Raw genomic sequence first — 25,115 nt, 5'->3', positions numbered from 1 at the left:
TCGGGAGCCGCGACAGCGTCAGCAGGCTTCGATGGTTCCAGGTCTTCTCTGCCATTCGTTCCTCCGGCACCCCCTATTATACTCCCCCTGCCCTTTGAAGTCCGGAGTCCTCGCAGAGAGGGGCCTTTGGTGACTGAGGGGGTTCGGCGGGATTTCCTGCCGCTCGTTTCTTTGGTCTTTTCAGTTGGGTCTGGGAGGGTCCCCAGACGCTCGGCAGGTGAGGCGCCTGCTCCCCAGGGGCCTGGTGGCCGATCGAGTCCTCCCGGGGGAAGGCGATCCGAGGTGTGACTGGGGCTGGCGCCTCCTGGTCTGGCTCGGGGGTTCCCGCTCCCTCGGTTGGACATGCGTGGTAGGGTGTCGAGTCTGTCGGGGACTCTGGCCGGCCCTCGGGTCTGTGTGGCTGGGGCAGCCGGAGTCGGAGATGCCGTGTCTTGGGGGTGGTTGCAGGTTGGCTGGATGATCGGGAGGGCATACGCCGTGAGGCCGGTCTCACAATGGTCCTGGGCTTTTCCACCCCATGGCTTGAAGATTGGGAGTCTGATCAGGACTGGTGTCAGAGAGCAGAACAAGTAGTTGACCAGAGTCAGGCTGCCCTAAGAAATGAGAGATGGTATGGGGGCCTGGCGAGACTTTATGGTTTACTAACAGGGAGAGACATTGTTGGAAGAGAAAGGTAGAACGCTGCTGTTGAGTCAATACTGGTGTAGGCCGCATGAAATGCAACTGGTCGTAAAAGCGCCATACAAGCTCAATGTCCATGCTCTGCTTTTAATACTGTAACTCTTTATTACTATGTATTGAGTGCATGCTATCTGATGAGCAATGATTGAAAAATAAAGATTAAAAAAAGAAAAGAAAATTCTGCTTCTGTCACGCAAAACCACCAACAGAGTTGATCCATCACTAATCTCACTACTGATAAACTATGGGTTCCTGCTCTCACCTGCCTCCTTGATCAAGTCCCTGTGTTTCCTCGTAAATGGCAAGCTCTCTCTCAAGCCTCATATGCGAAAGCTATCACAAATAGCAAACTTCCACATAAGACAACTAAAGGGAATAAAACATCTCTCCATTGATCAACTCAGAACGGCGGCCCAAGCCTTAGTGATCTCCAGAATTGACAGTGGGAATCTTACTTTCTGGTGTTCCCACAACCACTCTCCACTAACTGAAAATTACTCTCCATTCCACTGCGAGCCTAGTCTCAGACAAAAAAAAAGGTTGTCCACATCTTACCCACACTGAAAGACCCACATTGGCTTCTACTGGAGGCCCGGATCAAATTCAGAAATGGTTGCATTACCCTCAAAGCACTTCAGATGGGCCAGTCCAGTTACCTCTCGGATCTAATGAAAATATAGGGTGGAATCAGGCCGTCTGCAGCAAATCCTCCCTTCTGCTAAATCCTCTGATATTCAAATCCTCCTTGGCTCAAAAACAGTCTTTCTCCATTGCAGCTCCCACATTTTAGAACTCCTTGTCCAACAAACTAAGAATGGCACCCTACATCCTTGCCTTCAGGAAGCAACTTAAGACTTTTCTATTCAAAAACCACTTCACATCAAACGCTTAACAGATCAAACCAATGCTCTCTACTCTCCCCCTTCTCTCAGAAGAGTCATCTACCCTACCTTTATTGTTCCTTTCATCACCCCCGCCTCTGGTTTCTAACATTCAATATACCGATAAAATCTATGGTACTTGTACACATTAAGCTCCAGTTTACATTGCAAAGTGCTATAATACCGCTTGGTGAAGTAGCGCTACAGAAAAACATGCTAAATAAAATATATGTATAAACAACATAAATGACTTTATGAGACATAACCTGGACTAAATCTTGGAGGAGTATAGGGTAGGTATGGCACTCTGGAAGACACACTCAAACTCCCTGCTTGGAAAGGCAGCCCTGTACAATATGATTTCACTATCCAAATTCTTATACATGCTCCAAAACACACCGCATGTAAAAAAAAAAAAAAAGGTAAACAATTTAACAAGATCTCTGTTGTGGAAGGGGGATGCCCCCAGGGTTGCATTAAAGACTTTGACCAGGACAGATGAGGGCAGAATTGCCTTTCCAGATTTAAAATTGTATTTTTGGTTGACTCAGTTGTTGATAATTAATGACTCTGTATATGCCTAACAGGAACTGGGGGTTCGGGCTCATAGGAGAGCGATGGAGCCAAGGGGCTACCCGTTGGCTTTGTACGGTGGGAGAAGACGAGGGCATGGTCCATGCCTACAGCGACGGTTATCAAAATGTGGCAGAGGGCGACTTTGGAAACTTGATCTCACCTTGGAACCACTACTATTTGACTGAAAGATACTAGCAGATTTGAACAGCCTTAAGGGATTTAAGAAGCAGGACATAATCGCCATCTTCAAGTTAGGAGACATATATGTCATTCAAGGAGCTTCAAAGATAATTTGGATTATCGGATAGTTAAAGGTATAATTATCTTCAGGTCAAACACATTCAATAAATACAATGATGCACTTCAGGAAGTTCAGGAGAAAAACTCCCTACAGTACAGGGTGTAAGTGGCCCCTCTACATAGACACACAGTCTCACTAGTACATACTATACTCGTAAACAACTATCTGGGACCAATGGATGCCTTCAAAAGCAGATGAGAGAGGAACTTCTGGAGCATGAGGACTCGAGGGAGGATGCGTGCAGGTGATCCAGAGAGGTGGCTTTCGGCTCATGCAACACAAGATATTGAATTGAGCATACCATACCAGAACCCAGTTGATAAAAATGGTCTGAATCGAAGATAGCAGGTGCCTGAGAGAGTGTGTTCATGCCGGTACAATACTTCATACACTAGGGGCTGCGCACAGCTGCAAGATTTCTGGATTAGGATAAAGTGGACTTAAAGGTTCAATTGGCGTTATTGGAGATATGGCGGGACTATATACCACAAATATATGTACAGTTATTTTGTAACTATCATAGCGTTAATAGAAGGGACATCATACGACTTTGGGGAAACTCACCCCTTTCACCCACCAGCACTAGAACATTGGGCTATGACTATGGACTGGTGTATTGGTGTATGCAGGCTGTAGTGTCTGTGTCCTCAGCGCCAGGATGCCCATGGAAAGTCTAAAGAATATGGGGCCTGTGGAGACCTTCTGTGGAGACAAATGATAAGTCCTGCCTTCGGCAGAAGGCTGAATAGGAAACCATAATAAATCGCACCAGGACATGGAGTTTGAGGATCTGGTGAAGGAAAGGGCAGGGGGGGTGGGTTACTTATGCTGGTCCCTAATATATACTGGCCAGACGGAGAAGGCATTTGTGGAGAGCTAATTATTACTGAAACTGTGAGTGGAATGATGTGCCTGGGATCTGCTGCTTTTTGTTTGTGCTTTGAAAATCAAAAAAAAAATGCCCAGCTGATGTCAAAACTAAGGCCAATCACCCAATTTCCACACGTTTATGTGACAAATTTGTAAGCATCCAGCCAATTCCAAAATTGTTTACATACAGCAATCCTACCTTTCTTTAGAGAAAAGTGTTATCCTACATCGTGGGTGTAACATACGTCACAAGGATCGAACCAAAACTGTAGCCATATGAAAACCACAATGACACTACATTTTACGGGTAACAACCATTACAAAGCAGTCATTACAACACACTACCTTTACAACGCAGCTGTTACAACGCAACTGCCTTTACATCGCATGCCATTACAAAGCATTCCATTACAACGCATGCCATTACAACGTATGTCACTACAAAGCATGCTATTACAACGCATGCCATTACAACGCATTATAAGGTAAGTAATGGGGATTTTTTCGTTTTAGGGTGGTTGGTTTTGGGGTACATGGGGATAGTATTTTTACCCTTACACTATCCAACACTTACCCTATTGTTGCAATCACTGGAGTGGGAATAGTTATTTTTACCCCTACACTATCCAACACATACCCCACTGTTGCCCCAAAAGTATTATGCGTTGTAATGGTATGCGTTGTAATGGTAGTTTCTAAAAATGCGTTGGAATGGCATGCGTTGTAAAATCATGCATTGTAATGGTAGTTGCGATGTAAAAACCACGTTGTAAAGGCATGCGTTGTAATTGTTTGCGTTGTAACGTCATATGTTCAAATTTTACAGTTCTGGTAGTTTTGACTTGTTCCTGTCTGGCACAATTGGCCAACCATCAAATGTGATGCACTGTTTTCTTCAGGAGAAGTGCGTGAATGCAGGATGGAAGGACCTTTACTGTTGCAAGTTTTGGATTTCCTGACACATAAAGATGAGCAAATTGAATCATCCACACTTCTACATTCATGTGGCATTCGGGGTAGGTGATAGGACTCTTGCAAGCCACACAACCCTAAATCCCCATGGGTCAGAGTTTTCGGATATGTTAGTTTGTGGATTTTCTGGGTGTTGACCAACCACGGGCCAAATACTGCAGTCATTCCTAATGGAAAAGTCTGAGGAAATTGTTTTTTAGGATCAATAAGACATTTGTAGAGCATTCCGGATAAGAAAATGTATGTGATCCACATAAGCCACACCATCCTAGATAACATTTGGCTTCTAGTTTTCAGAGAGGGCCCACAATTCATAGGGCTCTGTTGATGCTGACCTACCAAAGGCTGAATACTGCCGCTTCCACCGTGGAAAGTGAGAAGAAATGTGGTGTTTTTAGCTATAGTTCTGCTGTTTACAGTTCATTCTGTGTAAGAAATCTTACTGGGATCCAGGCAGGTAAGACCACTCTGTACTCTCATCGATGTAAAGTTTTCAGAAACGGCTGGAGTCAATACATTTTCCTGTGTGCGTTCCGACCTAGACCCAAATACCCTATCCCATGTCATAGGCATACCCACTCTGGTGGGGTACTGTTTTCAGGGGGAGAAGTGTGGGTGTGCAGCATGGCAGGGCATTCTGTTTTATATATTGGATTTAGCTATGTTAGCCTTCCAATTGGAAGCCGGTATCCAAAGTCCAGAATTAGTCGTGGTATGAATAACTTATATCTCAAAACTCAGGTTCTTGGGTATAGGTAGAAAGTGTGCTGCTTTTTTCATACCCATGTTTTATTTGCTAGATTTTTCTTCATGAAGTGATGCATTGTCGGAACACAATGAAATCATTTTAAGCTGCAGTTCGATTGATGGCTCTTGGTATTGTAGGGTAATGTCATGGACAGCCAACAAAAACTATGTAACTCTGCAAGTGTAAAAGTCTAACACGCAATGATCTACTGCTTTTGTAAAATGCCATTTATGTAGTAAAACGACGTAAATCGTGTCAACTATTTTTTTCTTTTTTTGCTTACTTCCACTGTTTCTTTAGTTAAACTTTGAGCTATCTGCACAAATGACACCTTGTAGAATCCAGAATTGTCTAGTTTTTAGAAATGCATAGGTTCCTGGGTTTAACACCTCTTTCCTTTAATACCTGCAAGTAGGTGGTAAGTGTAAATATAGGCAATAATGACCAACTCTTAGGAAAGTGCAAAAACGGTGGTGAAGAAAAAAATGGCCCACTCTGCCTGTCTCGAAAAACTGGGTAAAAAGTGATCTTGGCACAGCAAAATATTTGTTGGTACTATTTTTAGACAAGCATCTGCAATGCAACAGGTCTTGCATTTATGCGAGTTTGAGCTATTGGCATTGTAAATAACAATGACTTTTATGTATGTTTTGGATTTTAAAACATAAATAAAAGGCATTGTGGTTTACAATGCCAATTTCTTAAACTCTCCCAAATGCAAGACCTATTGCATTCCAAATGCTTGAAGGCATTGCTGAGTTGCCCCCTTCTGTCTCCCATGGCCCCAGAAGAGCTCCCTGTTGCGAGTTAAATAAACAAGCCGGTGGTCACAACTGCGCACAAGAGATCCTCCTAAGAGAGAAACTAATTAAAGAAAATAGTGCTTACGGACTAAAGAAGATGTTCTGTATAAGGACCAAATTAAAAGGGCCAGTCTTCATGGGAGGTTACAAATGAAGACAAGGCGGCACTAAGGAGGAACTAACAAGCCTAATCACGATTCCGAAGCCAGCAGGACAATGACACAAGCCAATGACCAATATGGGCGTAGAGTGGCAGGGGCTTCAAGTACATACTCCAATACAGCATGGTTTTCAGCCCATGCGCTGCCCAGGCTCGACCTAAAAAACGAAACACACTTTCTTGCACCACATACACTCTCTCCCTATATTTAAACGAAACAACAAATTATGACTATTTTCTTCTTAGGCTCCTCCAGCGTAAATCACAAACTTTGACTGGAAATCTTTGTAGGGAAACATTTTTGAAGGCTTATTTGCAGACTTCCCCACATTTCAAACAAGTATTTACAATGCAATGGTCTCGGCAATATTATAGGTAGAGCTATTGGTATTGCTCATTATTTTTTTATCATTATTGTATCCCTAAATAAATGGCATTGTCATTTCTATTGGCATTAGCTTTTTTTTTTTGCATATGTGATACCTATTGCATTAGCAGAGAGAGAGTGAGATAGAGAGAGTGAGGTATTGAAATAGAGAGTGAGGTAGATAGAGAGTGAGGTAGTGAGATAGAGAGCGAGGTAGTGAGATAGAGAGAGTGAGGTAGTGAAAGAGTGAGGTAGTGAGGGAGAGGGATGTTGTGAGGTAGTGAGATGTAAGCAGAGTGGTGTTGTGATGTAGTGAAATAGAGAGAGAGGTAGTGAAAGAGAGAGTGAAAGTGAGTTAGTGAGATAGAAAGAGTGAGGTAGTGAGAGAGAGTGATTGAGGTAGTGAGTGAGAGAGAGTGAAGTTGTGAGGTTGTGAGCTAGAGAGTGAGGTAGTGATTTGAGAGAGAAGTTGTGAGATAGTGAGGTAGTGAGATAGAGTGGAGTAGTGAGGTAGAGAGAGTTATGTAGTGAGAGAGAGTGAGGTAGTGAAACAGTGATGTAGTGAGGGAGAGGGATGTTGTGAGGTAGTGAGATGTAAGCAGAGTGGTGTTGTGATGTAGTGAGATAGAGAGAGGTAGTGAAAGAGACAGTGAAAGTGAGTTAGTGAGATAGAAAGAGTGAGGTAGAGAGATAGAGAGTGAGCGATGTAGTGAGTTAGAGAGGGAGTGAAGTTGTGATATAGAGAGTGAGGTAGTGAGAGAGTGAGGTAGTGATCTTTTTAGAGAGAGAAGTAGTGAGATAGTGAGGTAGTGATATAGAGGGGAGTAGTGATGTATAGAGAGTTATGTAGTGAGCGAGAGTGAGGTAGTGAAAGAGTGAGTTAGTGAGTGAGAGGTATTTTCTGACGTAGTGAGATAGAAACAGTGAGTGATGTGATATAGAGAAAGATTGAGGTAGTGAAAGAGAGAGTGAGGTAGTGAGGAATGTTGTGAGGTATTAAGATAGAAACAGAGTGATGTAGTGAGATAGAGTGAGGTAGTGAAAGAGTGAGTGTAAGTGACTTAGTGTATTTGAGAGAGAGAGAGTGAATTAGTGAGTTAGAAAGAGAGAGTGAAGTTGTGAGGTAGTGAGATAGTGATGTAGTGAAGTTTTGAGAGAGTGTGTTGTGATATAGTGAGGTAGTGAGAGTGAGATAGAAATAGATAGTGATGTAGTGATAGAGAGTGAGGTAGTGAGATAGTAGGACACAAAGGGGCATATTTACAAGCCCCTTGTGCCACTTTTGCGTCACTTTTAACATGGAAAAAGTGACGCACAAGTGGCGCAAGGGGCTTGTAAATCTGCCCCATAAAGTCTGAACTGCCCATGATCACGGACCAGGCAGCGCAAGGAGAGGTTTGATGTGGATAATGACATGGTGATGTATGTAGGTCACACAACACAGCTGAAGTATCAATTAAATATGAGGTCAGACACTACCGGCAAAGGGCGAAGCCTGGCCCTGCTAATACACACAGGTGGGACATAATTGCAAGCAGACGTCATCTGACAGCGAGGAAACATCTAGAAAGGAATGCCACCGGGAAGAAACCATTATGAAGATAAGTAGTTATCATGAGTTTTATTTTTAGGTTAGTTCTTAGAAAGCGAAAACTAATACTGGGGGTTATTCAGAAAATTCAGCATGGCTCCGCCACTTCTGGAACTACGCTGAGTACCACTGATTAATATATAGACCATACGAGGCATTAGCCAGGGGGCGGGGCATCCAGCGGCAGAACCATAGAGACTGGGTGGCGCGCCGGAAGATTGACAGGAGAGAAACCCAGTCCCGGTCTTACGAAACCTGGCTGCAGAGGGTACCAACAGCTGCACTGTGGAAGCTCCGATACTGTACTTGAACACTCGCCAAGGTTTTCAGAGCCAGCGAGGAGTAACGGCAGCGACAAGCCTGGGCATCACTACTTGCTTGGTAGAAATATTTGGAAGGACTCATACGGGGTTGTCCAAATCGTGACATTTTGCGCCAGGAAGTGATGTTTTGGCTTCCTTCTTTCAAACACAATGAAAGATTACAATAAGTGGTGTTGTTATCCCTCTATCCACACAGTAGGTATGTGCCCAGATTTTGGCAATCAGTGCGAAGCTGAAGTCAATGCACTCGCGTTCTATTAAGAAGGGTTAAATGGGTGCCTACTCGCCTACCTGGCGCCGAACCCAGGGCGTTGCGTACTGGCGCGAAGAGTGCCAAGTGATGCCTGGTGGTTCAGATCGCAGTTTTGCCCAAGGGATCGGAGTAGGAGTCACATGACAGAGGGTTATTCAATGCTGCACCTTGTACGAGATGCATGCGCGGGGAGGGGGTCTTTGGTGAGCTTGTGTTGGTATTGACTCGCACAAGGTGGACAGTATGCGCATACCGGGACCTGTAGTGTTCCTTGTTTCGAGTATAAACCAAACGTGACCCCGCCAGTCCCTGTTCAGACTGTTATCGGCTCTATACGAGGTGCTTAGCTGAAGGCGAGTTAGCCTGTAAAAGAAAGCCCGCACGGAGAATTCTGGGACCTTGAGTTTTGCCTGTTCCCATAAAAGGTATGAATCGGCCACTACCTGTGTGCAGAACTTTGGTGGCTGTAAAACACGCATGTTTCAATGTAAACCCATGCGTATCACAGTGGGGGAATTCGCCCACTCCATGGACTGGAGTCAGATGGCGTCCCGCGGGTATGGAGCCATGAGGAATAGGTGTGAAGAGACTCGTTGGCTCCATATCAGCAGAACCGTCTCCAGTGCAGTGTTCTCATCCAACAACAAACTGCGCCATGGGAATTGTAGTCCTCGCTCACTTCCAATGGACTGACTTTCTAGACTGTCTTCTAGGTAGCGTCGCTCGATAACAGATGACGCAAGATTTACAATTCCCAAACGGGAATATTTTAAGAAATAGATCCCGTCTCTCGAAGGAGCAGCAGGGTAGGGCGGCCTACGGTGCGTACTAAGGACACTTGGAGGGCGTTGTGTTCAGGCGGAGCTGCTCGTGCCAGGCGCGTGCCACCTTAAACGCCGTTCCATTTTAACTGCTCCTGGTTTGTAAAAATAATTAACCAGCTTGCATGCTAAACAAGCACACCACCGCATTTCTCCGAGGCGAAGCAGAAATGCCTCGGAGAAACGCAGCGGTGGTTTCAGATTCGGGGGTGTGTTTCTTTTTCTCTCCTCTTGCCATTGGCTGGAGGAGAGAAAAACACGCCTAAAAAAGGGCGTGGCTAAAAAGTGGAAACAAGAGCACGGAACACGCCCCCGAATCTGAAAAAGACGGAGCCTATTTGGAGGGACGGCTCTCTCCTCCAATGGCTGGCCTCCGTTTAGGAAGCCAGCCAATGGAGGAGAGCCAAAAAGAGAGGCGGGCTAAAGAGCCACTCTCAGAAACATAAGATCTCCGGACTTCCGGTTCTGCCTTCGGCAGACTGGATGGTCCCTCGACCTAAAAAGGGCTCTGTGCTGGGGGAGAGACACCTAAAGCCTCTAGCTGTCAAGTGGTTATGGGAACCCAAGTCGTCAAGCTACCATAAAAACTTCAGTTTTTAAAGTCGATTGAGGGATTGTAACACTATCAGTGGTGAAGTATGTCCAATTTCACCACAATCCCTGGGGATAGTTCAATTCACAAATGCTAGTTATAATGGTTATAATGTGAAAAGCAAAACTATCTAACTTTCTTGCTCACCGGAATACAAGAATGACCGTAAAATGTGGGTTAATTACAACCAAGCCATATTTAGACTGAATTTCCTTAAACTCTTTGGAATGCAGACTAAAGTAGCATTGTTGCAGCCAAGCCTGTTGGGGGAAAATATATATTAGAATCACAGCAAATTCAGAGATTCATCTTTCCTATTTGAACGTGTGGGAGAAAAAGACATATGTTAGTGTATGTGTTTGCAGAACACTTGCGGATATTTAGCATATGTTGCATCTTTTTTTTTAATAGGTTTCATCTATGGCCGTTCAGAACACAGAGGTAAAACAAAAAGAAGACCATCCAGTGAAACCAAGAAGAAGAATATAAGTACACTGCCCAGTCTTTACACAAACAAAAAACAAACCTGTAATACAATGTATTGAGCCATTTATTTGAAACTCGTTTTATCATATTGTGCATGATTGTATAAACGGAATACTGTACACATGATCCATAATTGATGAAATGAAAGGTAAAACGGTCCTATAAGTCAATAAATTATGTTCTTTTTTCACTTTTGCATACATTTCTTTCTGTTAAACCTGTGTGTTTTACAGTATAACTATTATTGGGCATTTCGTACCATCTACAAAACATCAAATCTGGCTTTAAAAAGCAACTATTATTGCCATCATAAATTAACATTAAAAGCATTTCATATTTGAATATTCTAGTGAATCGTAGTATCTAGGAACTATCCAAAACGTAATGAACAGTCAGAGATATGTTTGCACAGATGCTTGAGGTATTTACTACAACGCCAAATCCTGCAGAAACCTAATTTCCTTCAGTGATTATCAAATTCTCCTACACTTCGTTTGCGTCTGCAAAGGCTTGCCTTTCAAATGCCATGATGCTCTGAAAGAGAAGGGAGAAAGTCTTACAAACATGCATCAACTGTTAAAAAGATGCAAAGGGAGCATGGTAAATAATGTTGAAACAGAAACTGCCAAACACATTTGAAAACTAGACTACAGTCCTAGTCAATTGTATTGTAGTTAATAAAAACCTTTCACAAAAACCTGTGCAAACCTGCAGGTTCACCTCCCCCAAAGGCGCCTTGAGACCCTCACGGGTGAGTGGTCGCGCTTAACAAATACTGATTGATTGCTTGAAACAGTAAAAAAGCATAGGAATGTACAGCATTCAGATAAAACCGTATACTAAACAATCATTGGAAATGCAATCGGTCTCGCATTTGTTTGTGTTGAAGCTATTGGCATTGTAAATGGCAATGTATTTTACTTATGTGTTATGGAGTGTATGTATGTGCTGTGTAGTGGAACTATGTGGGTTGGATTGGATTAGTTAGTTGTGTAATTGTCTGGAGTGTAGTTGTGTGGAGTGGATTTGTGTAGTGGCATTATGTGGCATGGTGTGCTATGGATATATATGAATAGCAATTTTGTGGCATTCAGTGTAGTGGAATTATGTGTAGTAGGATTGTGTGGAATGGTAACTTGTACAGTTTAATTATGTGGTGTGCAGTTGAATTTTGAGGCTAATGTGGAATTGTGTGGTGTGGATTGGATGTATGTGGTGTTGTCATTGTGTTAAGTTGTATTATGTGGTTTGGTGTTAAATTATGTGGTGTGGTTTGGGAATGTGTGGAGCTGAATTGTGTGGCATGGAACTTTGTGTATAGCTTTGCATGTTTGGTGACGGAAAAGAACAAATGGGTATGAGCTAAGCATCAGACCTATGAGTTTAAAAAAAAGGAAAGAGTTGGAGCAATTGGCATTGTAAATGTAAATGTCTCTTACCTACGTGTTATGAATTGGAGTGGATGTATGTGGTGTGCACCAATTATGTGGGTTGGATTGGACTTTTTAGTTGTGGGATTGTGTTTTGTGAAACTGTGTGGTGTGGATTTGTGTAGTGGAATTATGTGGTATTGTGTGCAGTTGTATTATGTGGATCGTAATGATGTATTTTTGAGTGTATTTGAATTATATGGTTTGAGACTGTTAGTAATGGAGTGTAAGTATGTGGAGTGGTATTTTGTGTTGTGGAATGTTATGTAGTGGAGTTTAAAGAAGACATTGTGTAAAATTGAATGACTGTTTTAAAAAAACAATTATCAAAAAATGTCTTCTAGTTTTTTTTGTCCTTGCAATGCTGGCAATCTCCTCTTGCCTGTTGTAATGCTTGTTTGTTCTAGCTTTTTTTTGTTATACATGGACATAAACAATAGGAGGGTGGAGATTGAGAAATACTACCTGAATTACAACATGAGCAGTGGACGGACACTAGGAGAGACTCAATAGATGCCAGATTCTGAGGGCACACTGAGGTGGTGCTGAGTAATGCTGAAGTGGTGCTGAGGTGATGGTGTGCTGGTACAGATGTGATGCTCAGGTGATGCTGAATGAAACTCTGGTATTGCTAAGTGTTGCTGAGGTAGTTGTTTGCTGGTGTGGAGGTGATACTGAATGTTACTGAGGTGGTGCTAAGTGATGCTGAGGTGGTGCTGAGTGACGCTGTGGCACTGAGTCATGCTGAGATGGTGGTGCAGCGCTGATGCTGAGGTGGTGCTGTGTTGAGGTGATGCTCTGCTGATGCTGAGGTGGTGCATGGGTGCTGAGTTGCTGCTGAGGTGGTGGTGGTGCACTGATGCAGAAATGGTGCTGTGCTGATTATGTTGTGCTGTGGTGGTGCTGCGCTGATGCTGAATTGGTGGTGAACTGATGAGGAGGTGATGATTAGGTGGTGCTGAATGAAGCTGAGGTGGTGCTCAGTAGGGCTGAGGCGATGGTGCTGAGCTGGTTCTCAGGTGGTGCTGGGTGATGAGTTGGTGCTGTGCTGATGTTGAAGTTGTGCTGCATTGATGCTGATTGCTGCCAAGGTGGGGCTGCTTTGGTGCTGAGCTGGTGGCGATGCACTGATGCGGAGATGGTGCTCAGTTGGTGCTACGTGATGCTGATGTGGTGTTGTGCTGAAGTGGTGGTGCACTGATGTGGATATGGTGCTATGCAAATGCAGAGGTGGTACTGTGGTAATGCTGAGTTGGTGGTGCACTGATGTGGAGGTGGGGCTGAGTGATGCTCTGTTGGTGCTGAGTTATGCTGAAGTGATGGTGCTGCGCTGGTGTTGAGGAGGTGCAGAGTGATGCTGAGTTGGAGCTGCGCTGATGTTGAAGTGGTGCTGCATGGGTCCTGAGTTGCTGCTGAGGTGGTTCAGCGCTGGTAGTGGTGCACTGATCCAGAGATTGTGCTGTGCTAATGCTGAGATGGTGCTGTGCTGATATTGATGTGGTGCTGCGCTGGTGCTGAGTTGGTGGTGCACTGAGGAGGCAGCGCTGTGCTGATGTCGAATTGGTGCTGCTCTGATGAGGATGTAGCGCTGTGCTGATGTGGGTCTGTGCTGATGCTGAGGTGGTGGTGTTCAGGTGGTGCTGTGCTATTGAGATGGTGCTGCGTTGGTGCTGCACTGGTGGTGGATCACTGATGAGAAGGTAGTGCTGTGTTGAAGCTGATGCTGAGGTGGTGGTGGTGCACTGTTTCTGAGGTGGTGCTGAGCTGGTGATTAAGTGGTGCTAAGTGATGTTTAGTTGGTGCTGTGCTGAGGTAGTGGTGCGCTGATGCTGAGGTGAGACTGCATTGGAGATGCACAGATGCCGAGATAGTGCTGTGCAATGCTGATGTTAAGGTGGTGCTGTGTTGATGCTGAGATTGTGATCAGGTGATGCTGAGGTAAGGCTGAGTGATGAGGATTCCCTCATCACCACCCTTTAACAGTGACCCTTAAGGCTTCATAACCACTAATGTTAAGATGCATTTAATTAGTTATAAAGCGCCACACATACCAGTGTAGGATGTCAGAGCACTTTGTATCACACACAAATTACAAAGAGACAATCAATCATAAGTGTATAAATTAGTGTAAAGGAATGTTACATAACACAGAGGACTACAGGGTGTAGGAGTCATAAGTCATGCATATTGGTAGGCAGCATTGCTAAAGAGTGCTTGGGCCCCGGAAGCACAAACTCAAAATTGAAAACAGAACACTGTAGTTGGGGGTTCTCCTAAATAAAAATAATCAATTTCCATCCAGATGAACCCTTTTTGCAACTCTAATATCTCCTCTAATCTTTACTTTGCAGTGCATGCAGTTCTTTGATGAGTTATAAATTCACTGGACTGTCAGGATGTTATCTTATAAGCTGCAAGTAACAGAAGAGCCATTGATCTATTTACATCTTATGCACTTTGTAATTTGCATGGTACACTTTATTCGCAGCTGGCATATTAACCCTCTGGCTACTTTGCAATGAGTTAAAACTTCTTCCACTAGACAACTCTGATCTCTCCAGCAAGAACATCAATCTCTGGCGTTATCTTGACATTTTTATTGTCTGGAAATTGCAGGAGGCCAGGAATGTGTGGAGTGCTTTTAAAAGCAAAATTAACTCTGAAACGTTGCCCCTCTGAAGTCGGTATCCAGTGCAATCGCACAGCCCTTGTTCTCTGTGTTGTTGTTCTGCTTTTATTTAATGTAATACACTCCAATGCAAATTTTAAAGGGGGCATTTTTCCAGAAGGAAACATTTTTGCCTCAATGCAAAACTGATGAGGAGAAACTTCCAACTCCTTAGCCAGCAGCCAAGCAAAAGTCCTGGAGGGGAGAAAACAACGCAAGCAGCATGCATATTAAAGTATAATTTCAAGCTGTGTTTAAGTTTTGGTTTAACATTTTACATGATTTAGAGCTGCAGTAGTTAGAAAGCATGGCTGGCTGCTGCTGGCTTCGGACAGGAAAGACAAGACATGAATACTGCACTAAAATGTAAGCAGTTATGTCTGAGCACCCACAGTGTAACAAGAGGTTGAAAACATAATAAAATAGTCCCCCCCCCCACAAGCAGATCAGCAGAACAAAGTGTAATGATATTGTACTAAGTCCCTGCTCCTTGGAGGAAAAAGGAGGGACAAAGAGGCAGGACTTGCCACTAGTAAGCAAGGATTTTTAAAAGACTTTGAAACAAACAAATGAGAAGCAAGTAATGGCATTTGGCCCACAGACATATATGTATACTAAAGTATACAAGAGGTTTTACGCTTACGTTCGACTTTAAAAACATCACTTAAGTACCAAAGGAGGCGATTCAGATTGGTCTTGCTTTCCTAGTAAGTAGAAAACAAATAGAGCACAGCGAGGTGGACCTTTGTGGATAGGGTTAGAGCAGTAGGCACAGAACACAGACCCTATGGGGGACAGGTCTGAAGGGGTGGACAGAAGGGTTCGCTGATCTACATTAAAAGTGATTGAACCAGCAAACAGTGCATAAAATGAGACCAGCTTTGCACAAAAGTGTTACAAGCAGTGTGCAAATTTCGCGGGGCACAGGCCTAAGTATAGAACAGTCAGCTAAACAAGAATGGATAGCAAAAGTTCTCTTGCTTGGAGGCTGGCCTGATTGAGTCTGACAGTACATTTTGGAACGGATCAGTGCAAGGACTAGAGGTAAATGTAGGGCGATGGCCAGCCTAGGAAAGTCAGCAGCAGCTTATGTCATTATAAAATTCTTATAGGCAGCGATGTGCATACAATAGGGAAAAGTGTTTGTGAGAGACTGAAGATGTGGCTAGACCCGCCCCATGTGCAAACCGCTGTGCATTAGTCTCTGGCTAGGCATGCTGAACATGTCAATGCGGTTCTGCCAACAGTCTTCAGTTCTGCTTACCCCATTCTTCATTACATCCTCACTGACACATTGCTTCACTGAGTGATATTTAGCACCATGTTCCTTAACAATTAGGTAGCCTGCATATTTGATATGGGCAACTTACTGACTTAAAATGGAATATTGCCAACTCCTTTCCCACACATTGTGCTTATCTAGCCCATGAAGTACAAGTATGTTTTTAGCTAGCAGACCTTCTGGTTGGACTTCTACTCCTCCATATTCTAGAGAATTGATAATGGTTTCAAATTTTTAATTATTCCTTAACCTGAAACTCCCTTTTGATGGTAACTTGATCATGTTGCAATCATTTCAGTACCTCTTCTACTCCCTCCATGCGTCTGTGGCCCACTCCACTAATGCCTCTTCCTTGGGTTGTTGATGGTTTATATCTGTGCAGTGATGGTGCATTTTTCCCCAGATAGGTTGTTGTATCTAAAATGTGTTAAAATTGGCAGTCATTAAGTGAGAATGGATTGCTGCAGCAATGCTTGAGCGGCAGGCCTATGAATTCAGAAAAGCCTGAAGAAACACTAACATATCTGGGGGTGAATGCATAGAGCAGTTTGAAGCATTGCATGACAACTCGGATAGGGAGGATGAGTTTGGGGATCACCAATGTAAACATGTGTGATTGCCCCTTGGCAGTACTCATACTTGTGGGATTTGGGTCCTATGGAACCTGCTGCACTGAATTGTAATTGTTATATCTGAAATGCTTAATATATTGTTAGGTCTCGCCTGGCTATCGCGTAAGCGATCGCTCGGCAAGACTTATGTAGGGGCTTCAGAAAATGCTCCCAAAGGCTTCCCAGGCGGATCGGGTGGCGGTTACGCGCACAACCACGCGCATTCCATTTGCCACCAGCTACTTCGTGCGCCGCCTCACGCATTCAGAGAGATTTAGTAAGGGGCACAAGACCTTAGGAATGCGGTTGATGGCCAGTGCATGTGAGGCATTCAAGCGCGAAGCTGGCATCTGGCATCGGACTTTAAAGCAGCAGACTGCTTTCGCCAGCGCGCGCTCAGCCTCACTTCCTGCATCCCCTCTTACAACAATTAACTTTCGTTATAACTCACACCCCATATGCTCGTTCCCTCCCACCCTTCCTTTGATGTCCGCTTTTCTTGTTGTTTACAAACCACGCCACACACTGCTTCACGCCACACACTGCTGCACGCCGCACACTACCGCACGCCACACACTGCTGCGCACACTGCTGCGCACACTGCTGCATTACACATGTGTGAGACCGGCCTTGTGGCGTGGACCCTCCCGACCAGCAAGCATCCCTGCAACCGCACCTGATCCCCGGTATCACAGACTTCCGGCCACCATGGCCCAACAAACCCGATGGCCGGCCGGGGCCCCAGCAAAACCCACGACACTACCACGCATGCCCGGCCAAGGGAGAGAGAAACCCCCAAGCCAGACCGGGAGACGCCGTCTCGATCACACCTCTGATCTCCTCCCCAAGGAGGGTTTCGATCGGCCACCAGGCCCCCGGTGAACGGGCGCCTCGCATGCTGGGCGTCTGGAGTCCCTCCCAGACCAACCTGAACAGATCAAAGGGCCGAGCGGCAGGAAATCCCGACACACCGCCCCCAGGCACCAAGACCCCTCTCCGCGAGGACTCCGGACTTCAAAGAGGAGGGGGAGTATAACAAGGGGTGCTGAAGGGACAGGCGGCAGAGAAGACCTGGACCTACGAGAGCCCTGCTGACCTGGTCGTGGCTCGACCGATTTCTGAACCCAAGGACGCTACCTGACCCATGAAACCATCTGAGCCCTGCTGACGCTGTCGCGGCTCCCCGAACTCTGAAACCATCTGAGCCCTGCTGACGCTGTCGCGGCTCCCCGAACTCTGAAACCATCTGAGCCCTGCTGACGCTGTCGCGGCGCCCCGAACTCTGAAACCATCTGAGCCCTGCTGACGCTGTCGCGGCTCCCCGAACTCTGAACCATCTGAGCCCTGCTGACGCTGTCGCGGCTCCCCGAACTCTGAACCCTCTGAGCCCTGCTGACGCTGTCGCGGCTCCCCGAACTCTGAGCCCTGCTGACACCGTCGCGGCACCTGAGAATCTGAACCCACTGGTGCCTGCTGAGAGACTCGCGGCGCTCCCATACAGGAGAATCGGCGGAGATTGCCGAGTTAACCCAAATCCCCCAGCTCGAGGATTGAGAGCTGTGCGAAGGATACTCCGCAGAGACACTGAACTTTAAGACTGTCCCGCTACCCCAATACCCCTATCACGAAACCGCTGCCGCTTGTGGCATTGATTCAACAGCTGCATCTCGGATCATAAAGATCCCCTGAAACTATCGATAAAGTATACTGTCTGACCAAGTACTACTGTGTGGTGTCCCTCTGTCAAATAGTGTACGCTCAGCGAGTACGATCCTAGGAACGAGACCCTTCCAGGAGGGGCCTCCCCGCCATTGCTCGGCCTAACTCTGGGAGAGGTGGGTCAAAGGGTGGTCAGGAACGTATTCCGAAGCCCCCGGAGAACGCCCTTCCAACATTTGGTGGCAGACGACGGGATCCGAGCCGACACCTAGAGATCGTACAGTGAACGGCTGACGCACTACCAAAAGGAGATGGAAGGAGAAACCACCATGAGTACCGCAGGAACCAACACCAGCCCGACCTTCCGAGAGGACCGGTTGGAATATTATACGCATCGAGAACTAAAACAGTTCTGCAAAGACCTTGGACTCGCTACCACCGGATTAAGCACTAAAGAAGATTTCCAGGAAGCATTGAGAACCTGGGTCGAGGCAGGAGCTTCCCTGCCCCAGACCGAAGGAGGCGCCCGAAAAAGAGAGCCGCCAAACGAACCACGAAGCATCCCGGGAAGGAGCAACGCCCCAGAGGGGGGCCTATCCCCGCAAGAGCTAGCGGACCGAGAGAGGGGCCGCAACCACGAACTAGAACTAGCCAAACTAAAAATAGAGGGGGAGCTAAAATTGGCCGAAAAGAAGTTAGCCGTAGAACAATTGTGCTTACAAGGGGAACTCGAGGAAAAGAAACGCCAGCGAGAACACGAAGAAAGAAAACTTCAACTAGAACACGAACGCAGCCTAAAAGAGATCGAACTCAAGGCCAAAAGTGAGGAGTCCAGAACCACAGGAAACCAACCGACCTCCTCCGCCGTGGAACCAAAGGTCCACATCCCCAAAATGTGGTGAAGGAATACTACAAGAACGACGACATCCAGCAGTGGTTCAAGGCCTACGAAGTCGCCATGACCTCCCACCGAGTTCCGCAGAAGGATTGGGGGGCCAGTTCCTGAGCGAGGGGAGAGATACCCTGCTGGACCTGCCCTCCACGGTGCTGAATTCCTACAGCCACATGAAAGAGGCCCTATTAGCCAGATATGGACTCACCCCCGAGATGTACCGGCAACGGTTTTGAGACTGCAAAAAGATACCCGGTACTACGTGAGTAGAATACGTGAACTTTTACAGCAGGGCCTTGGACGGGTGGATCAAGGGCAGCAAGGTCTCCACCTTTGAGGAACTGTTTGACCTAATAGCATGGGAACACTTGTCCGCAAATTGCTTTGTGGAATTACGCCAGCACCTCCTGGACAGCAAGCTCACTGACCCTCGGAAACTGGCGGTCGAAGCTGACCGATGGGTGAACACCCGGGCCTCCCGGGGTCCCGTGGGAGACTACGGTCGCCACAGTCAGGGACCCCCCCGCCAGAGGGGCGGAGAGAACCAAGGCCGACCGAGGGAATCCCAGGTGGGCTCCCAGCATAGTCCCCCCCCAGAGGCCAACCCCGCACTTTCCAGCCCCACCTCCAGCCAGCAAAGGGCCCTCGGGGAAGCAGGGACCCCGAGTCAAGATCACCTGTTTCCGCTGCCAACAGACCGGACACTATGCCAGTGACCCCCAGTGTCCCATGTACCAACGACCCGCAGCGACAGCCCCTCCAGCCCGACAAATGGCCTACGTAGCCCTAGGAGAAGAGGTGGAAGACTCCGAAGAGTGGGAACCAGCAGCCATGGCCCTGGTCTCCCTAGGAGACCGAGAGATGGTTCCCGGAACACCCCTACCCGCCAACACAGAAAAATACCGACAACAAGTGACGGTCAACAGCCACCGAGTCGAGGCCCTCCGCGACACCGGGGCGAGTGTCACAGTGGTCCACTGCCACCTGGTATCCGAAGACCAGATCCTGCCCGACGCCTTCTGTCCAGTCATATCGTCGGACAACTCCGAGAGCCTCTGCCGGATGGCCCTGGTACCCTTCGAATGGGGGGGGAGTCACCGGTAAATTGAGAGTGGCAGTCCGAACATCCCAACCAGTAGACTGCCTCCTGGGCAACGACCTCGAGAGCTCCCTGTGGGGACAAGTGGAATGAAGAGCCCATCTGGAGATGATGGGCCTACCCGAGTGGGAATGCGCCACCACGCGCTCCATGGCTGCCCGATCGCCTTTCCCCGAGGGAGTTGAGGCCGTACCCCTGAACCCAGTCACCGTCCCCGAGGACCGGGACGTGCTACCCGAGCCCGACGACCCTCTTCCGGAAGAAGAACCCGTTCCCAATGACGGGTCAGTGCATCCATACCCCGTGCAACCGACCGAGCTCGGGGACCTACCCGAGATGGCCCATTGGCACTGCGAGGGAGGGCCCTCCCGAGAAGAGTTCTGCAGGGAACAAGCCACCTGCCCTTCCCTCATTGGACCCCGACAGCAGGCCGAAGCCCAGGCAGCAGGCGACCAGTCCGGAACCCACTGGGTATATTGGGAAAACGGCCTCCTGTACAGCGAACAGAAGTCGGCCGAGCTGGTATCGGCCCGGGTACTGGTGGTACCTCTGCGCTTCCGAGGTTTTCTCCTAGGCCTAGCCCATGATGTACCCCTGGCAGGACACTTAGGCCAAGACAAAACCTATCATCGCCTGGTGACCCACTTCTATTGGCCCAAAATGCGAGCAAATGTAGAGGCCCACTGCAAGTCATGTCTCACGTGCCAGGCCAGCGGAAAAAGTGGTGGGAAGCGCAAGGCTCCGCTACAACCCTTCCCCGTTGTTAGTACCCCTTTTGAACGGGTGGGGATTGACATCGTGGGATCCCAGGACCGCCCAGGGCCACCGGTTCATCCTCGTCCTGGTGGACCATGCCACCCGCTACCCAGAGGCCATTCCCCTCCGCACCGCGACGGCCCCCGTGGTTGGCCGGGTCTTGATGGGGATCTTCTCCCGCGTGGGGTTCCCTCGTGAAGACGTGAGTGATCGTGGCACGAACTTTATCTCCAAGTACATGAGGTCCCTATGGCAACAATGCGGGGTGTCGTACAAATTCACCACCCCCTACCACCCCAAAGGCAATGGCCTAGTTGAACGATTTAACCGGACCCTGAAACTGATGATCATGGGCCTCGAAGAACCCCTTCGCCGGAGATGGGACGTCCTCCTCCCTTGCCTCCTGTTCGCCTACCGGGAAGTTCCCCAATAATCTCTGGGGTTCAGCCCGTTCGAATTACTCTACGGACACCCCGTCCGAGGACTCCTGAGCCTGGTCAAGGAGGGCTGGGAAACGGCTCCCCGAGGAACCCCTCCCGATGTATTGTGCTATATCCTGGCGCTCCGCAACCAGACCCGGAAGTTCCGGGAGCTCGCCGAGGCAAACCTCGAGGCTAGCCAAGAAGAGATGAAGCGCTGGTATGACCAGAATGCCACGCTGGTCGAGTTTCAGCCGGGCCAACAGGTCTGGGTAATGGCCCCGGTGAAACCCTGCGCCTTCCAAGACAAATGGACTGGACCCTTCAAAGTGGTCGAGCGGAAGAGTCAAGTCACGTATCTAGTTGATGTTCAGTCTCCTCGGAACCCCCTCCGGGTCCTCCACGTGAACCGCCTCAAACCCCACTCCGTGAGGACGGAGTTGAGTTTGCTCCTGGCCACCGACGATGGGACTGAAAAAGACACAGAGCCCCTTCCGGACCCCCTGTGTGCTAAAGAGAGAGATGGCTCCGTAGAGGGGGTGAAACTTTCATCCACCCTCACCCCCAACAGTCCGACGACTGCCGACAGCTATTGAGACAATTCACAGACCTCTTCTCCATCACCCCTAGGGTCACCGACTGGTGTGTCCACGACGTAGACACCGGAGACAGCCCGCCGGTAAGACACCGAGCCTACCGAGTCCCTGACCGGGTCCGGACCTGCATCCAGACCGAAGTAGCCAAGATGTTAGCCCTAGGGGTGATTGAACCCTCCGACAGCCCATGGGCCAGCCCGGTAGTACTGGTCCCGAAAGCAGCCGCCCCTGGTGTCGCCCCCGAGCTGAGATTCTGTGTGGACTACCGGGGACTCAATGCGGTCACCCGAGCGGTTTGTTCACCCTATCCCCCGCGCAGACGAGCTCATCGACCGCCTCGGGGCCGCTCGCTACATCAGCACCTTTGACCTGACCTGCGGATACTGGCAAATTGCGCTCACTGAGGGAGCCAAGGAGCGGTCCGCCTTCTCCACCCCGGATGGGCACTACCGCTTCAGAGTTATGCCTTTTGGGATGAAAAATGCCCCGGCCACCTTCCAGCGACTGGTGAACAGGGTCCTGGCCGGGCTAGAGGGGTTCAGCGCAGCGTACCTAGACGACATAGCAGTATTCAGCTCCCAATGGACCGAACACCTCCAGCACCTCCGACAAGTACTGATGGCCCTGCACCAGGCAGGCCTAACCATCAAAGCCAGCAAATGTCAAATTGGTCATGGCTCAGTGATCTATCTGGGACACCAGGTGGGGAGCGGGCAGGTCGCCCCCCTCCAGCCGAAGATCGACGCCATCTTGTCCTGGGAACCCCCCACGACCCAAACGGAGGTCCGGGCCTTCATGGGCCTCACCGGTTACTACCGGAGGTTTATTAAAAACTATGGCAGCATCGCAGGCCCCCTCACAGAGTTAACCTCCAAAAAGCACCCGAAGAAAGTACAGTGGACTCCCCCATGCCAGAAAGCGTTCGACACCTTGAAAGCCGCTATATGTACTGCTCCGGTACTCAAAGCCCCCGACTACTCTCAGGAATTTGTGGTCCAGGCGGACGCTTCGGAGCACGGCATCGGGGCTGTCCTCTCACAGTTCAACGACGAAGGCATAGATCAGCCCATAGCCTTCATCAGCCGAAGGTTACTACCTCGGGAACAACGGTGGAGCACCATTGAAAGAGAGGCCTTCGCAGTAGTCTGGGCCCTCAAAAAGCTGCGGCCCTACTTGTTCGGAACCCACTTCCGAGTTCAAACGGATCATCGACCCTTACGGTGGCTGATGCAAATGAGAGGAGAAAACCCCAAGCTGCTACGATGGTCAATCTCCCTCCAGGGGATGGACTTCACTGTGGAGCATCGCCCCGGGACTGACCACGCCAATGCTGACAGCCTGTCCCGATTCTTCCGCTTCAGCGAGGAGAACCCCCAAGTGGATGGGTAGTTCTCCCCGCCTTTCAGCTGGGGGGACACGTGTGAGACCGGCCTTGTGGCGTGGACCCTCCCGACCGGCAAGCATCCATGCAACCGCACCTGATCCCCGGTATCACAGACTTCCGGCCACCATGGCCCAACAAACCCGATGGCCGGCCGGTGCCCCAGCAAAACCCACGACACTACCACGCATGCCCGGCCAAGGGACAGAGAAACCCCCAAGCCAGACCGGGAGACGCCGTCTCGATCACACCTCTGATCTCCTCCCCAAGGAGGGTTTCGATCGGCCACCAGGCCCCCGGTGAGCGGGCCCTCGCATGCTGGGCGTCTGGAGTCCCTCCCACACCAACCTGAACAGATCAAAGGGCCGAGTGGCAGGAAATCCCGACACACCGCCCCCAGGCACCAAGACCCCTCTCCGCGAGGACTCCGGACTTCAAAGAGGAGGGGGGAGTATAACAAGGGGTGCTGAAGGGACAGGCGGCAGAGAAGACCTGGACCTACGAGAGCCCTACTGACCTGGTCGCGGCTCGACCGATCTCTGAACCCAAGGACGCTACCTGACCCATGAAACCATCTGAGCCCTGCTGACGCTGTCGCGGCTCCCCGAAACTCTGAAACCATCTGAGCCCTGCTGACGCTGTCGCGGCTCCCCGAACTCTGAAACCATCTGAGCCCTGCTGACGCTGTCGCGGCTCCCCGAACTCTGAAACCATCTGAGCCCTGCTGACGCTGTCGCGGCTCCCCGAACTCTGAAACCATCTGAGCCCTGCTGATGCTGTCGCGGCTCCCCGAACTCTGAAACCATCTGAGCCCTGCTGACGCTGTCGCGGCTCCCCGAACTCTGAACCCTCTGAGCCCTGCTGACGCTGTCGCGGCTCCCCGAACTCTGAACCATCTGAGCCCTGCTGACGCCGTCGTGGCACCCGAGAATCTGAACCCACTGGTGCCTGCTGAGAGACTCGCGGCGCTCCCATACAGGAGAATCGGCGGAGATTGCCGAGTGAACCCAAATCCCCCAGCTCGAGGATTGAGAGCTGGGCGAAGGATACTCCGCAGAGACACTAAACTTAAAGACTGTCCCGCTACCCCAATACCCCTATCACGAAACCGCTGCCGCTTGTGGCATTGAGAACTACTGTGTGGTGTCCCTCTGTCAAATAGTGTACGCTCAGCGAGTACGATCCTAGGAACGAGACCCTTCCAGGAGGGGCCTCCCCGCCATTGCTCGGCCTAACTCTGGGAGAGGTGGGTCAAAAGGTGGTCAGGAACGTATTCCGAAGCCCCCGGAGAACGCCCTTCCAACAACACTGCTGCATTACACACTGCTGCACGCCGCACAATGCTGCACGCCACACACTGCTGCACGCCTCACACTGCTGCACGCCTCACACTGCTGCACGCCTCACACTGCTGCACGCCTCACACTGCTGCACGCCTCACACTGCTGCACACCTCACACTGCTGCACGCCTCACACTGCTGCATGCCACACACTGCTGCACGCCACACACTGCTGCACGACACACACTGCTGCATGCCACACACTGCTGCACGCCTCACACTGCTGCACACCGCACACTGCTGCACGCCACGCACTGCTGCACGCCACACACTGCTGCATGCCGCTGCACGCCACACACTGCTGCACGCCACACACTGCTGCACACCACACACTGCTGCACGCCACACAATGCTACACGAAACACTGCTGCACGCCACACACTGCTGCACGGCTGTTGGACAGGCCACACGAAGGGCTTGCTCCCTCCCCGCACGACAGGGCCCGAGCTCCGGCCCACCAGGCATAACCCACGAAAAGCACCTGTGCCCCGTCTCCCGACGGATCTTCTGCCCTCGGACCTCTACTCATCACGGGGCCCAGCCCCACCGGCTCCCC

General features: G+C 49.1%; 2 protein-coding genes across 6 annotated transcripts in view; one reads left to right on the top strand and one right to left on the bottom strand.

Moving 5' to 3' along the window:
- Positions 1-10,615, top strand: part of RBM48 (RNA binding motif protein 48) — a 125,793-nt gene extending 115,178 nt beyond the window's left edge. For all 3 annotated transcript variants that reach the window (XR_014970048.1, XM_085631053.1, XM_085631054.1), the window contains one exon: positions 10,351-10,615. Coding sequence is in view for 2 of the 3 variants with exons in the window: in XM_085631053.1 (XP_085487179.1) it covers positions 10,351-10,428 (78 nt within the window). In the remaining variant the exon portion in view is untranslated. The remainder of the gene's footprint in view (positions 1-10,350) is intronic.
- The window catches only part of CLXN (calaxin), a 253,819-nt gene continuing 239,175 nt past the window's right edge, over positions 10,472-25,115 (bottom strand). For all 3 annotated transcript variants that reach the window (XM_085631055.1, XM_085631056.1, XM_085631057.1), the window contains one exon: positions 10,472-10,959. In XM_085631055.1, coding sequence (XP_085487181.1) covers positions 10,909-10,959 — 51 coding nt within the window. In that variant the 3' untranslated portion in view covers positions 10,472-10,908. The remainder of the gene's footprint in view (positions 10,960-25,115) is intronic.

This window comes from Triturus cristatus, chromosome 10, assembly GCF_964204655.1.
Source record: "Triturus cristatus chromosome 10, aTriCri1.1, whole genome shotgun sequence".
In the NCBI taxonomy this organism is placed as follows: Eukaryota; Metazoa; Chordata; class Amphibia; order Caudata; family Salamandridae; genus Triturus; species Triturus cristatus.
The sequence above is the reverse complement of the archived record's forward strand: the minus strand, read 5'-3'. Positions and strand labels throughout refer to the sequence as shown.